This window comes from Vipera berus, assembly GCF_964194415.1.
Source record: "Vipera berus genome assembly, chromosome: Z".
In the NCBI taxonomy this organism is placed as follows: Eukaryota; Metazoa; Chordata; class Lepidosauria; order Squamata; family Viperidae; genus Vipera; species Vipera berus.
The window spans coordinates 25,924,049-25,940,384 of record NC_138205.1 but is presented as its reverse complement, the minus strand read 5'-3'; the positions used below and the strand labels follow the sequence as shown (position 1 = coordinate 25,940,384).

The following is a 16,336-nucleotide window of genomic DNA, read 5'->3' as shown; positions in this document are numbered from 1 at the left end:
TGCGGGGGAACCTTTACCTTTACCTTTATATGATACGGTCAGCATATTTATCTGCAAAATTTGGATCTATCACTTAATATCAGAATTTAAGAATATATAATGCATTCTGTTTAGGAAACCTCATCAATTTTATATCTCCCCATGACTGCCACTGAAAACAGTCTTAGCAAATGTATCACATGTATTCATCGCACAGCTATTATTTAGTTGCTTCTGTTATCTTGTTAGCCTTTTTAGTCAAATTGCATATAATTTGATTCATGTGGATAGACTTGCGGAGGAAATAATTTATTGGCCAATTCTGCATGCTTTGTGGGCAAGTTTAGATTTACTACAAATTATATAAAAGCCTATTCTTTGTCACTTGTTGATAAATAAAGAGCTATGGAACAACATTCCAGATAAAACGTCTTTTTAAAAATGATCTTCAACTGGGGATCAGGATCTGATTTCAGAACACAAGTGACAGGATAGGAAGATATAGATGTATGACAAGTGCAAACCTTACATTGTTGAAACTTATTTAAACTACAAATTATTGCTTGGGGAATTTATTTTCCCAGATGATTTTAATTGCATGAATTCCAGAAGGAATGATGCATCAGCTCTCATCTCTTTTTATTATCTTGTTCCATATGGAACTCACACAGTTTAGCATAATAAAGACTACTAAAATAAGATGTAAAATGTTTCTAAGTTTCAGAGTAACTTCTTCTTTCAAGGTAACTTCTCTTTTAAAATCTCTCTCTGTGTTTGCAAGAAAGCATTTTTATCTAACTGAACAAGTTAGATAAAACATGTTCTTTTCACACATGTTGTCTTTTCATGTTTAGCCCAAAGGGTTTTCCCCATAATTCAGGATAAGAACGATGAGACAACTGGTGGAAAGTCTTTCTTAAAATAACATTACAGGCAAATCAGGGTAGAGTAGAAGTACATGGCTTTGGTTTTTGTAGATATGATAAATAGATTATTACTGAAACAGAGCATTGTTTGAAGGTCACAGTTGGACTTATTCTGCTCATTAATAATAATCAAGTTTCCTTTTCCTCCTTCTCCTTTGCCTTCTGGTAGCTCACATGCCAGGTACATGTGAGTTCAGAGTAATAATATAGAACTAAGTGTTGGTTATGTGCCATTTTTTAAAACCTATTACATTTGCCTTTGTAAAAAAAATATCCATTTAGATTTTAGAAGTGGGAGGTCGGGAGAGGTCACTTAATATTTGAAATTTTCTTTCTCCAATTTACCAAAGCACATGCCACTATCTAGCCTTACTTAGCTATTCTTAAAAAGCATCACATATTGCATCTATTTAGCATGGGGGGGAGGGGAACAAATAAAAAACCCAATATTCCAAAAGCTGAAAAGAAAGGAACAAAAAAAAAAGAAAAAGAAAGTAACAAATCACTTTTGTATTTCTGCTGGAGGAGGGGGAGAGAAATCAACATGTTTGTGTCTGTATAATCACATTCAACATGACTAGCATGATACCTATTTGGAAAGGTGGAAGGGGTCAAAAACTGGGCAAAGCATATGGAATCCAGAAAGAGCAAATCAGTGGATTCTTGTACAGAAGAGGACAAGGCAGCTGAAAAGAATGGATTTTCCAATGGGTAAATTCCAAGTGCCGCAACTTCCTGAAATCTTTCCATTTGGATATTTTGAAGAAACAGATGACTCAAGATCTGTTTCAACATTTTTATCAACATTTTTCTTAGGGAAAATTTCTCTTGATTTAAGACTTTAGCTCACTTCACAAATATATACATGAGGATGCAAATGATATTCACAGCAAATACTAATGCCTCCTTAAGTAACACCAGCTGCCTGCAATTAGTGCAGGTTCGCATCCCACCAGGCTCAAGGTTGACTCAGCCTTCCATCCTTCCGAGGTAGGTAAAATGAGGACCCAGATTGTTGGGGGCAATTAAGCTGACTTTGTAATAATGCCGCTTGGGGTGTGTGTGAAAGCCGTAATAAGCAGGCATATACATAGAATGAAGGCTACTGCTAAGCTTGTAAGCCGCTCTGAGTCTTCGGAGAAGGGCGGGATATAAATGGAATTTTTTTAAAAAATAATTATGATAGCAAATGAATTGAAACATCATAGCAATCAACAAAACATATTGCTAAAATGAGAAATTCAACAGTTATATTTTGCATTGGGTGAAATGTATGTAAAAAAATAAAGTACCATACTTTATAATTCCCAGTATTGAGCTAAAATTTGATCTTTAAATTAATATGTATATTAAAATGGAAGTCCACTTTCATATTTCTATATATCATTTACTGTGTTTTATTTTATTTTATTTTATTGACAGAAGTTTCCTGAATCCTCTAAACTGGAAAATCAAACTGCAATAATGTTTATTCTGTTGGGACTCTCCAATAACCCATACATACAGGATTTCTTTCTTTTCTTGTTCATGATCATTTTCTTAGTCACCATCTTGGGAAATATTTTAATCATATTGGTCATCAAGTCTGAGCTTCACTTTCAGACACCTATGTTCTTTTTTCTCAGCCATTTAGCTTTTGTTGGCATCTGCTGTTCTTCAGTCACTGTTCCCAAGAAGTTGGCAAATTTCCTAACAAAGCAGAAAACTATTTCTTGGGAAGAATATATTGTACAGATTTTAGGGAGCACCTGCGACCAGCATCAACTTCCCTCCGCCCAGTGTGCTCCCACAGAGAGGGCCTCCTCAGGGTGCCACCGTTCGGAGAATGCCGTCTGGTAACCCCCAGGGGGAGGGCGTTCTCTGTGGGTGCGCCTGACCTGTGGAACCGTTTACTGGTTGAGCTCCGGATGGCTCCTGACCTTCGCTCCTTCCAACACGACCTAAAAACCTATCTGTTTGAACAATCCGGACTGGTCTGATGGGTTTTGTTTTAATTATTATTTTAATGTAATTTATCTTCTGCATTTGGGCACTAGGGTTTAATTTGTTTTCAATTTCTGTATTTGGGCATTTTGATATTTATGTCCCTGTTCACCACCCTGAGTCCTTCGGGAGAAGGGCGGTATACAAATCAAATAAATAAACAAACAAACAAACAAACAAACAAACAAACAAATAAATAAATAAATAAATAAATAAATAAATAAATAAGTGACCCCCTGCATTATAGCAGATACTTGACAAGAGAGATATGCAATAAAATGGTTGGTGGATCTTGGATCCTGGGATTCTTTCATTCTGTGCTGAATGTACTTTCTTTGCTAAATCTCCATTTTTGTAGCAACAACATCAGATACTATGTTTTGTGAGCTTCCTTCACTCTTGGCCTTGTCTTGTGTAGGTACTCTCTCCAATTACATCATTCTTCTTATATCACTGTCAGAAATTAGTCTTAGCTCATTTTTAATCACGCTTGTTTCTTATATTTACATTATTTCTGCTATTCTGAAAATTAATTCAGCAGAAGGCAGGTAGAAAGCTTTCTCCACATGCAGTTCACATCTCATTGTGTTTGGCTTATATTACTTTGCAGGGGGGGGGTTGTTACATGAAGCCACGCTCAGAATCATTTATGGATCTGGACAAAGTAATATCCATTCAATATAGCATTTTAACTCCTATGTTAAACCCCATCATATATAGTCTGAAAAGCAAAGAGATATCTGCTGTAGAGAAACTATTTAGAAAGCATTGGCCCAGTCTTTAACCCTAAAACAATACCTACAGTTAATAATATAGCAGGGGTGTGGAATGCTCCTTCCTCCAAATTCCCAACACTATGTGTCTTGCTCTAATATCTATCTAAGCAGGGTGATTTTTTTTAATGACAATGAAAATATTTTTAAAGAACTGTAATAAAACTATACACTGAGATTTACAGTAAGTCTGTGGTTTATTTCCTCTTACAGTTTCTCCATCTCTGTCTTTCTTTCACATTATAGCATATAATGTAAATCTATCCCCTGCCAAAAATAATATTTCTAAACATATTTTAATGTAGTTATTTAAGAAATGAGCTGCAAGGTTAAAACAAACAGATGATCAAATTTATTTTATAGCATGATATGAGTAGCAAATTTATCTGAAAAGTTGGGGATTTATTCGTCCTTATCATATTTATATTTATTATGAAGCTGCTTTTTTCAGTTCCAAGATTTAATTTTCAGCATTGTAGAAACATATTATTTGAAATTTATTGATAAATATCTAGTGAACAACTCTCCATGTTTCTATTCTAGTAATTTCAAATATACTGTTCTATTGCTGAAAACTATATCCTGAAAGAATTTGCCTTGGAAACTAAATCATACTTAGAGATTAGGTGTTAACATACATTTAAATTTTGAATATTTGGGAAATTTGAATATAAGGAATTCTTACAAATGCCAGGTTGTACAGAATGTATGAAAGCAGCATTTATGACCTCTCCTTTACCTTGATCTTCAACTTGAGGTTGGGATCTGATTGTAGGATATTATTGAAAGGGCAGAAAGGACTAGATATATTAAAAGTCCAAATCTAAATTAACCCAAAACTCTGGGTTGAATTATAGTTGTTTACTTCCTTGTTGTTGGTTATACTGTGGAACACTTGCTGCTACATTTTTCCTAGTCACTCAATTGGCTTTATGATTAAAGCAAGGCTAGAAGTCAATGTCTAGACTAATGCTTTCGTTCTCAGGTTGGACTTGTTCAAGTGTTCTCAATTTCCCCATGACTTTCATTCTTCCCTGTTTTTGCTTGTTTGTTTGATAAACTATTTGGGACAAAAAATTAATGTATTTGCACTATAACTTTCTATAAAAAAAGAAAATAAAGCAAAATATATTTGACATATCTACCCTGCATATATTTTTGTTTGACAATGATGGATTCCTGATTGATTATTTCTACCCTGAATTCCAGAAGGAATAATGATACCAACTTGTGCTTTTTTATTACTTTGTTCCAAGAAAGCGTCTCACACATTTAGATAAGGGTAAGAAAAATACAGTGTGTTTTGCATTATTAGCTGTTAAACATAGATAATTATTGCATAAAACTTTGTTTTAGGGGGCCAGAGATTAGGGCTAATGTCCAGACTAAGAATGTTTGAGAACATAAAAGATTTTAATCATAGACTTCATTGTACAGAAAGTATGAAAGCAGCACAGAAAAACTACTTTTCTCCTTTACTTTGATCTTCAGCTGACCTGACAAGGGTGGAAGAGCAAGAAAGATGCAGGAGTTTGACAATTCAAAACTTAAAATGTTGGAATTTTATGAGCTGAGTGATAGTTGCTTATTTTGTTCATTGACAATTAAATTCGGGGATCCTTGCTCAATTTGCTTCAGTAAACCAAAGCTTCAACTAAAAGTTGTACTAACAAACAACCATTTTAGATAAAATTATTTCTAAATACTCAAAGAGACTTAATCACACAATCTTAATTGGTCTTTTGGGATAAGTCTTTCTATTTTTTTCATGTTTTTGTGGTTCAGAAGACCTCCTTACCACTTGTTTCAACAATATAAATAATATTTTTTTAAGTCTGTTGATTTAAGTCAGCAGACAAACCTTTCTGAAGTGTATCAGGTATTTTATTTCCAATTATTTTTTTATATTATGTGCATCTATTTTATGGGTAATCAAATTCATGTGTTTGTTATAATGAAATAGACACTTTTAAACATTTTTTTAAAAAAGCAGTACATATGATTTTACAATGATGAAGTACTGCCAACAAAAACATTCATCTTGTACATATTATTAAGCATTTTCCTTTTATGTATTATACATTCAAGGAAAAAAAGAGTGGTCTAGAAGTTTTAGTGTATAATTGGTTTTATTGTTCTACATATTTTTTTTCTTTTAAAAAGAATAAAAGAGAAGGAGGTTTTGAGGAATTTCCCTCAAAACAAAAACAAAATAATGTCAATATAGTTTTCAGAAATTGTGTCAAATACTACTTTCAGCTATATTATTCGGAGGGAAAAGCTGGGGAATAAATAACACTTCCATTTCTTAAAGGACATGGTTGTTATTTCCTAGATGTTCTCCTCAATAGCCTCAAAATTATGCTTTCAAGTTCATTATCTGTGATATAGGAGCTATGTGCTATACTGTAGGTATAGGTCCTGTATCAAAACACTTTCTAGATTAACAACGTGAAATGTTAGAGTGTCTTTCTAAAGACTTGATCATTAACTCTTAGATGATTAAGATTCATCTTCAATATGTCATCAATTATCATTAATGTATATGCTTTTCCTTTGCAATACTCAATATTTTCTTCCTTACTACCAATCACAGTTTCAAAATATATTTCTGTTTGTGTTGTCTTTTTTGAAAGCCTTATCAAAAAGAGCCATGAATCCAAAGTAATCACCTCTAAGAAAGTTATGTTTGCACATTTTAAATAAATAAATGGTTCAGTTAATAAAAGTTACTGATGATCGAAGTATCATCAATGGAATAACATGATTATTTATATGGAATAAAGTAATGATTAAGAATGCTAAATTTTGGCTGAAGGTTACATGCTTATTATTCCTTTAATTCTTTAATATGATATATTTTTATTTTATTTTTATTCAGACAAGTCATCTTTGTTTATCTAGTAAGTGTAATATGTTTTATTGTATAATACTTATATTGTATAATATTATAATGTTTTGTCCATACTGTAGATGGTGGTTTGCTGAAATGAAAATAGAAGATCTGAATGCCACAATGACCTATTTCATTCTATCTGGTTTTTCATATAACATTCCAGGCCAGATTTTTCTTTTTCTTATATTTTCACTCATTTATGCATTAACATTAATGGGGAATATAGTCATCATGATGGTAATAAAGAACAACAATCATCTTCGAAATCCCATGTACTTTTTCCTGAATCACCTTTCTTTTCTAGATATTTGCTATTCTTCAGTCACGGTCCCTAAAGTTCTCCTGAATTTCTTCAATGGCCATACCATTTCCTATAACAAATGCATTACTCAGATGTTTTTTATCTTTCTAACAGGAAGTACAGAAGGATGTATTCTTACAGCAATGGCTTATGACCGATATATTGCCATACACAATCCACTTTATTATATAAGAACAATGAATGTATTATTTTGTAAACAGTTAGTGGGAAGTGCATGGGCAACTGGATTATTATATGCTGTTGCAAATACTGTGCCTGTACTACAGCTAGTTTTCTGTGGTCCAAATATTATCAGACATTTCTCCTGTGAATTTCCATCTCTTCTTGCTTTGTCTTGCATTGAAACCAAAGCAAGTAAAACAATGTTCATTGTTACTAGTGGCATAGTTGGGATGTTCACATTTTCACTTACTCTAATGTCCTATATCAACATTTTCATTACAATACTGAAGATGAATTCAGCAGAAGCTAGGAAGAGAACTTTTTCCACCTGCAGTTCTCATCTCATTGTGGTGGCTTTATTCTATGCGACTGGCTACTTTCGGTATTTGAGACCCAATTCAATCTCTTCAGTTGTTATGGATGAACTGTTTTCTGTGCAATATAGCATTTCTACACCCATGTTAAATCCAATTATCTACAGTCTGAAGACTAAAGAAGTAAGGGAGGCCATTAAACAGATGTTGAATATTAAGCAAATAAGCCAATGAATATCAATCTATTTCAGGTTTTGATTTCTTTATCTGAAACTGTTCAAATATTTCTGAATAAAATCATTTCAGTTTAGGCTACAAAAACTGAATTTTCTTTTAAAAGCTATCTTCCTTTCCCTTTCCTTTCCTTTCCTTAAATTTTTTTTGGCTCATATCTAGATATTTGCCCATAAAATGGGCTTATCAATAAAAATTAACTGAAAATATATTAATTACAAAAACAGACATAAAAACAAAGACTTATAATCTATTAAGTCTGCCACATTTTCTGCCGTATGTATCTGACTGATGATTCCTCTCTAGCCTTTTCCTAAATACTGATGCCTCCAACATTCAAGATAATAGTTGGGAAGGAACTCATGCAAGTTGTATAGACTGTTTTCCAAATCCATCTCCACTGGTAAATTTCTTAGTCAGATCCTTCATTACATGACCACTACATACAATTTCCATAGTTGCTGATTTTCTATATTTAATGTAAAATAAATAAATAAATACATTTCCACGTCTCCCAATGAGCTGATTTCATAGAGACTTGGCTTACTTTATGTTACCCTAACTATGCCAAGAGTCAAGAGGATCATTTTTTTATCAATGGGTTGATATCTCCAAAGTGTAATCCCACATTGATTGCAGGATGATCCCTATGCAAATCATCCTTTGCATATATTTGTAACAATACTATGAAAAGACATGTCTAATTACATTCCTTGTGAGAACAATTGAGACTTTCAAACCTCCCCTATTTATGTCCAACCACTGAAACCCTACTTTTTCATACAGATGTACCCCACATATGTGTCCTATCTCTTGGGGTTTCTCCACTCTCTTTGCTGAAGTGCTCATCTATATTTGATTTGGTACATAACTATACTTTGATATTTTAATTTGTTCTTTTGATAATCCATAACTTGCCTGTTTCAAGTCATTGCAATAACCCCACTTCCATCCAACATAATGAGGCACAAAGATGAACAGATTTTATTCACTTTGGAATTAACTTTTGTTCAGTAGTGTAATAAGAGAGAAACTGTTTTATATGTATTTGTATGTAAGATTATAAGTTTAGACATATGTTGTATATAGCATGTTTAAATGTGTGTTATATATGTGTACACTTTGAGAGCAAGCAACTAAATTTCATTTTTAATGTGTGCCAATGTAAAACTTCAACAGCTGTATTCCCATTACACCAAGGTGAATGATGGTGGTGGTAATTCTGGTGGTGATGGAAATTGTTATGATGATGCAATCTCACTATTCTGATTCCTAAGACATTGAAAGTGGGCTTAGATGTCAGAAGAGAATAAAATTCTTGAAGAAATAAAAAAAATAATTATAATATACGGTAGGTACACCTTGAAACTGAGCAGTGAATAAATTACTCAAAATTGTAGCATATAAATTTAAATTAATAGCTAAATACACTGTGATATATTGGCTCAAAAGAGTACAATAATTGCCAATTGTAAGCATAAGCATAATAGGAACAGCAACACCAACTGAAAAAAAAAATACCATTAAACATTGAAAGACAATTTCAAAATTCTTGTGAGAAAGGCAAAATCTTAGATAGCTTCTTGAATGAGAAGCAAAACATCTTCAAGGAAAAGCAATGTCTTGTTGCCTCTGAAAAAAGCACCTTTGGGTCTTTGATAGCAGCTTTTAAGTTGCAACTTCATCCAAAAAGATTTAATATTGGTTTAATTAAGCTGGATCAAAATTTCATAACACTAATAACAATAATAACACCATTAAACAACAACATCTACTTATTCTGGGTCCTTGCTAAGAACTCAGTATGTGAATTAAAATGCCAAATCCAGTCTAAACATCTGGCTAACTATTCAAAGTGATGTCTTCACTGGAGTCTTAATACAAAGAACTATATTTAAAATACTTTATCTGGTAAACATGTGCTAGCTGTGATTCTTATCTTTCCCTATTTTCTTATTTCTGTGTGATTCTTGCTATTTTTGACTGGTCAACAACAAAAATAACATACATTCAAATTGAATTCATTGAATTCATAGGAAAAAAGTATTTAATGTGAATGGGCATGGTATATTTGTGCATAAGCCTGTTCTTATGAAATAGTGACTAATTAATTAAGTTGTTGTTGTTGTTAGTCGCGAAGTTGTGTCCGACCCATCGCGACCCTATGGACAATGTTCCTCCAGGCCTTCCTGTCCTCTACCATCTTCTGGAGTCCATTTAAGCTCATGCCTACTGCTTCAGTGACTCCATCCAGCCACCTCATTCTCTGTCGTCCCCTTCTTCTATTGCCCTCAATCTTTCTCAGCATTAGGGTCTTCTCCAATGAGTCCTTCCTTCTCATTTGGTGGCCAAAGTATTTGAGTTTTAGCTTCAGGATCTGGCCTTCTAAAGAGCAGTCAGGGTTGATCTCCTCTATGACTGACTGGTTTGATCGCCTTGCAGTCCAAGGGACTCGCAGGAGTCTTCTCCAGCACCATAGTTCAAAGGCTTCAATTCTTTGGTGCTCAGCCTTTCTTATGGTCCAACTTTCACTGCCATACATTGCAACTGGTATATATATATATATATATATATATATATATATATATATATATATATATATATATATATATATATATATATATATATATATATATTTGTTTTCGTAGATTCTTGCGGGTGTCTGTATGTGTAGATCTAGAGTCTCGGGTTTCTTCCCGCGTTCCTTTCATCTTCAGAAAGTTGTGGCGACGTTTCGATGAAATCCCATCCGTCATCATCAGGCCGGAGTGTTCCTCCTGCTGCTTCCAGGAGCAATGCGTGGTCTGGCTATTCCTTTCCTTCCAATCCAATGCTTTGATTCCTCTGAGTAGTCAGACACTGCTATTCTTAGAGGGTGGGATAGAAATTCCCTTCCCTCTCTCCTCACAGGGGGATAGATATTTTGAACAGCTTTTACAGGAAGAGAAGATACTTAGGGTAAGGAGAAGATCAGATCTCACCCAATTTCATCCACATTGCTTTCAAAGCGCTTGATGGTGAATTTGACTTCGGCTGTCTGCAGCCTAATGACAGGCCATATTGCTATGGCCGGTCTTTCCTTTGCCAGTTTGGAGGGCTGCCCCTGATCAAGCAGAAGAGCTGCTGCCCTCCCACAATCAAGCGGGGGTCCCCTCCTTGCTCATCACCCCTACAGGGCAATTTTCAACCCTTTCCAAGGTCCCCCAGCAAAGGGAAATCAGATGTGGAAGAGAAGATGGAGGTCAAGTTCTAAATGTCTGTGGTGGCTGCAGCAGCAAACTGGAAGTTCCATATTAAATATTCTGATGTGTCAAATAAGATTTTGAGTCCTGGAATATGTTTCAAAGCTAGTGTATTGATCCATCATTACAAAAGCACGGGCTTAATATCCAATAATTTCCTGCCATATGTGAAACCAAATGTGGTTTGAAATGTGGATTTAAAGGCAGCTGTTAAGTATAACATTTCTCATTTGGGTTGACAAATCAGAAATGAGGAGGTGATAAGCGACCTGGGAAAGCCAAGGGAAATCATCAAAACAATTAAAAAACGAAAGTTAGAATATTTTGGACATGTGATGCAACACCCAGAAAATAAGGCACACTCCATTTAATCCTCCAGGGAAAGACTGAAAGCAAATGAGGTACAGGTAGAAGATGAACATCATGGCTTCAAAATCTAAGGGGCTGGTTTGGACAAAACTCAGCAGCACTTTTTTGTGCAGCTGCTGATAAAAACAGGATCACCAACATGATCACCAATGTCCAATAATGGTTATGGCACAAGAAGAACGAAGAATGTGAAACTAAGGATTTGTAGCCCCTTAGTTTCTTCATAGCTTCCTTCACTTCCCAGGTTTTCAAAATGTAGACAATGGTATTCAACATAGTGGTTGAAATGTTGTACTGAACTGAGAACAATTGATCAACAATGACTGAGGAGGTTGTGCTGCATCTTAAGTGTCTCAAATAACCTATGCTATGATACAAAATCACAATCATGAGATGGGAACTGCAAGTAGAGAAGGTGTTCCTTTTGGCTTCTGTGGAATTTAATTTCAGGATAGTGGAAATGATGTAGATATAGGACACCAGAATCATAATTATTGAATATACACAGATAGAGCAACAAGCAATCAAGTAAATAATCTGATTCAGAAATGTTTCTGTGCAAGATAAGGCAAGTAGAGATGGTAGTTCACAGCTGAAATGCCTAATAATATTTAGTCCACAGAAAGTTAGATTCAAAATAGGGATTGTATTTACCAGAGCATAGAAGAAACCTATTGTCCATGTACCACCCACTAACAATCTACAAAAGGCTGTTTTTATAATTTGTACATAATGCAATGGCTTGCAAACAGCAGTATATCAGTCATAAGCCATTGCTGCAAAAAGGAAAACTTCAGTGCATGCTGTCAGAAGAATTAAAAACATTTGAGTGACACAGCTTTTATATGAAATTGTTGGCTGATCATGAAATTAATTAGCATCTTAGACACAATGGTGGAAGAAAGACAGATATCAGGAAAAGACAGGTGATTTAGAAAGAAGTACATAGGATTGTGGAGATGATTTACATTGATTAACATAATAATCATCATATTTCCAATCAAAGTGATTGCATAGATCAAAGCAAATAGGTAGAAGACGGAAATCTGAACTGATGTTTCGCCTAGAAATCCCAAAATAATGAAAGAAGTCCCTCTGGTCTGATTTTCCATTTCTTTTTCCCCAGTAGTAATATAAACTATAATTAATGAAAACAATCAAAGTTATTTTGTCAAGTAAAATAATATAGAACATAAAAAAGAAAGAAATCTTTGTAACAATAGTTATTTTTTGTCTTATCATGTAGATTGCTCCTGTAGATATTACTTTCTACATTTCATGCCCTATTGCACGGGGCTACTCTTGAACACCATTCACAAGTTATAACCAGTAACACATTATTAAGTGTTCACAGCCTTGCTCACCTATATTACATGACCTGGACTGCCTCCCAGGTTCTTTCTGGGTGCAATTGAAGGTGCTGGTTATCACCTTTGAAGCCCTACATGGCACAGACGGTTATTTGAAGGACTGCCTTCTCCTGTAACACTTCAAATTTATGTTACAAATGTGAACAACAAGAAGAGACGTTTATTATGTTTGACGGACTTATTAACAAGCTGAAAAATTTTGAATTCAAATGCATCCAGTGACTCAGAGTATTTTAAAGTCTGCTATACCAGAAATCTTTCTTTTGGGACTGATAAACAAAAGTTATAAAAAGTCATAGGAATTTCTTTTTGTATATAATAACTGCACAATGATGCAAAGATTCTGCAATACTTTCAGTGGAGGAATGTTTGGTAAAGATGATGCATGTGATTACCCAACAAGAGATAGCCAGGAAAAAACAAACAAACACCAATGTCTACATTTATTGCTGAACTGGAAAGCCCTTGCAAACTTTTTGTGTAAACCAAAAATTAAATGAACTTATATTTTATAGTCTTAATGATTACACAGAATAAATTATAGAAAGAAGAAAGTGATGATGTACTTTTAAATAAAAGGGCAGTGAAGAAAGATTTGTGCTATTGATTTACCCATTAAAATTAACTAAGTATAAAAATGTAAACAGGTGTTAAATTATCAACCATATAAAATGCTATCTTAGTCTTTATTATTAAGCATATAATTTCATTGTATCTCTAATACATAAATTTCTCTACATGGTGGTACAACCATCTGTGTGAGTGTCTTTCCATTACAATTTCAACAATTGTGAACTATGTACAATAATGTGAAATGACAAATCTCAAGCCTTACTCAAAAGATAATAACAACATATTTATTTTTTTATTGAAGAGTTTTATAAAAGTTACAATATTATCCCATCCCCAACCCACCCCTTAACCTCCTCCCCCTCCCCCACTTCCCAAAGCTGATTACAGGGTTACAAATATATAATAATCATAATCTAACTAACATTGATCAACTATGTAAATAACCAAATACATAATACACTTTAACCCGCCTATAACATAATTACGAACACTCTAAAAACAACATATTTCAATTTGTTAAATTTGCAACTGAATTCTTATACCTAAAAATGAATCAGTGTAAAATGTATTATAGATAAATGCACAAAGAATGACTTGTTGGGTAATCACATGCATATTTAAAGAAGAAACAAATTAAACTAATTTAAATCCCTGAGTTATATAGCTGTGTATCTGCATCTATATTAAAATATAGCAACCTTATATGTTTTGGTGGAGATCTATGGCTTTATACCAGCCAGGATAAATGGATTATCACATTGCAAGTATAATTATCCTCCCATCTTAGTTAGTGCGGACTTTGAAGAGATATAGAAATCATTCTGGATATTTTCCTCCTGATTAGAGCTAGAATGGCTATGGTGTTCAGAGTAAAGTGCTACAGATGATTTTTCATGGGTTAAAAATGGGATTATACTTTCCAAACAGTTTCACCAAAGCAGATTTGATCTCTTTGTTCTTGAGACTGTATATGATGGGATTCAACATTGGTGTTAAGATGCTATACTGAATAGAGATCACTTTGTCGAAATCCACGAGTGATTCTAAACTTGGCTTCGTATACCGGATAAAACCTGTAGTGTAAAATAAGCCCACCACAATGAGGTGGGAACTGCAGGTGGAAAAAGCTTTTTGCCTGCCTTCTGCTGAATTAATTTTCAGGATGGCTGAAATGATGTAAATGTAAGACACCAGGGTGAAAAGAAATGAACTCAAACCAAATATAAAGACAGAGATAAGAAGAACAATATAATTGATGAGGTTGTTCTTACAAGACAAGGCCAAAAGTGAAGGAAGTTCACAGCTATAATGTCTGATGGTATTGTCACTACAAAAATGCAGATTTAACAAAGGCAGTGCATTTGCCATACCATACAAGAAACCCATTCCCCAGGATGCACCCACTAACTGTCTACAGGTTTCTTTTGTCATGTTTATGGTATAATGTAGTGGGTCACATATAGCAACATATCGGTCATAAGCCATTGCTGAGAGGATGAACACTTCTGCACAAACAGTTTGGAAAAGGAAGAAATTCTGTGCAATGCATCCTTCCCAAGAAATTGTCTTCTTCTTTGTTATGAGGTTTCCTAACAATTTTGGGACAGTAACTGATGAATAGCAGATGTCAACAAAAGCTAAATGTCTGAGAAAAAAGAACATGGGAATCTGCAGGGTAAACTCAATCCTGGTCACCAGTATAATCACCATGTTGCCTAATAATGTCATTAAAAAGATGATTAGAAACAAGAGAAAAAGAAAATCTTGTAGATGAGGATCTTTTGAGAGTCCCAAGAGTATGAACTCTTTTATTTCAGTTTGATTTTCCATCTCAGATTATTCAAGAAAAATAAGATCTGTCCAAAAGAAAATCGAATGGAAATTGTTTAATATAGGATGTACATAATCACTGCAAATGATAATAATAAATGTAAAAATCTATGTCTTTAAGAGATAAAGGAATATTCCTGGGCACAATGAAGAATAGATTACAAATGAGTTTGTTTGTTTGTTTGTTTGTTTAAGAAACAAAATAGAATGAAACCACTTAACATTATCAAAGTGATAGTTTACTGGATTCTTTTTATATGTGTTTTAACTGATTTTTCACAGTTTTCAATTCTCCTATTAGTATATAGACCCTTTCTAGAGTCTCAACATCTTTTTTACATCGTGGTGACCAAAACTGGATGCAGTATTCCAGGTGTGGCCTTACCAAGGCATTGTAAAGTGGTATTAGTACTTCACATGATCTTGATTCTATCCCTCTGTTAATGCAGCCTAGCACTGTCTTGGCTTTTTTGGCAGCTGCAGCACACTGCTGGCTCATATTGAAGTGATTGTCTACTAGGACTCCAAGATCCCTCTCACAGTTACTACTATTGAGCAAGATACCACCTATACTGTACCTGTGCATTTGTTTTTTCTTATGTAAATGTGGAACCTTATTTTTCATCATTAAATTTTTATATTGTATGATTACTTCATTTGAGTGTGTCTAGGGATATTTAAAAATCAGGAACCTTTAGCTTTGGGTTCATTATGCAAAACATAGATTGCCAATCAATATAATGATCACTATCTATGATAAGGAATAGGTGTTTAGGAATTAAATAGATGTTCTTTAAGGCATGGGTGTTTTTTATTATTTTTGTTTTGTTTTATTTTCCCATTTTTTAAAATAGTGCTTCCTGTCAAGTTTTTTTCTTTCTTTTTCATCCTTTCTTTAAAATATGAAGAACTTATGTGCTTTTCATTGTTCAGTCATAGCACTTAAACGTATATATTGCTTCACAGTGCTTTACAGCCTAATCTCTAAATAGTTTACAGAGTCAACATATTGACCCCAACATTCTGGGTCCTCATTTTACGGACCTCAGAAGGATGAAAGGATGAATAAACCTTGAGCTGGTGAGACTCTCGAATGGCCAAACTGCTGGCAGCCCACAATCAGCAGAAGTAGCCTGCAGTACTGCATTCTAACAACTGTTCCACCACGGCTCGTAAGGAGAAGCTCATAGGAGAAATGAGTATAACTATAAACTGTGTTAATTGTTAGCAAGGAATTTTCATGTGGGAATATTGTCCCTTCTGAGATACCATTTTTTTAGACTGTGGAATGTATGATACCTTTGTATAGAATGGATAATAATATGTCAAGGATAAATCAGCCAATATGCTGTTTTGGAAAAGA

At 34.1% G+C, this 16,336-nt stretch overlaps 3 protein-coding genes across 3 annotated transcripts in view; 1 reads left to right on the top strand and 2 right to left on the bottom strand.

Annotated features, from left to right (window-relative positions):
- Positions 1-6,576: 6,576 nt before the first annotated feature.
- LOC308678816 (olfactory receptor 5BS1-like) lies at positions 6,577-7,589 on the top strand (the record flags this gene model as incomplete). Its single annotated transcript, XM_081346049.1, has 1 exon — positions 6,577-7,589. Exon 1 carries the CDS (start codon positions 6,615-6,617, stop codon positions 7,587-7,589), a length of 975 nt encoding a protein of 324 aa, XP_081202175.1. The 5' UTR covers positions 6,577-6,614.
- A 360-nt stretch (positions 7,590-7,949) lies between these two features.
- Positions 7,950-13,186, bottom strand: LOC308678815 (olfactory receptor 5AN6-like; the record flags this gene model as incomplete). Its single annotated transcript, XM_081346048.1, has 3 exons — positions 7,950-8,058; positions 11,340-11,910; positions 13,183-13,186. The coding sequence occupies 3 exons, from the start codon at positions 13,184-13,186 to the stop codon at positions 7,950-7,952; spliced, it is 684 nt and encodes a 227-aa protein (XP_081202174.1).
- An 848-nt stretch (positions 13,187-14,034) lies between these two features.
- LOC308678814 (uncharacterized protein) overlaps positions 14,035-16,336 on the bottom strand; it is a gene marked incomplete at both ends in the record, with an annotated part of 29,964 nt that continues 27,662 nt past the window's right edge. Inside the window, 1 exon segment of the mRNA XM_081346047.1 lies at positions 14,035-14,973. Coding sequence (XP_081202173.1) covers positions 14,035-14,973 — 939 coding nt within the window.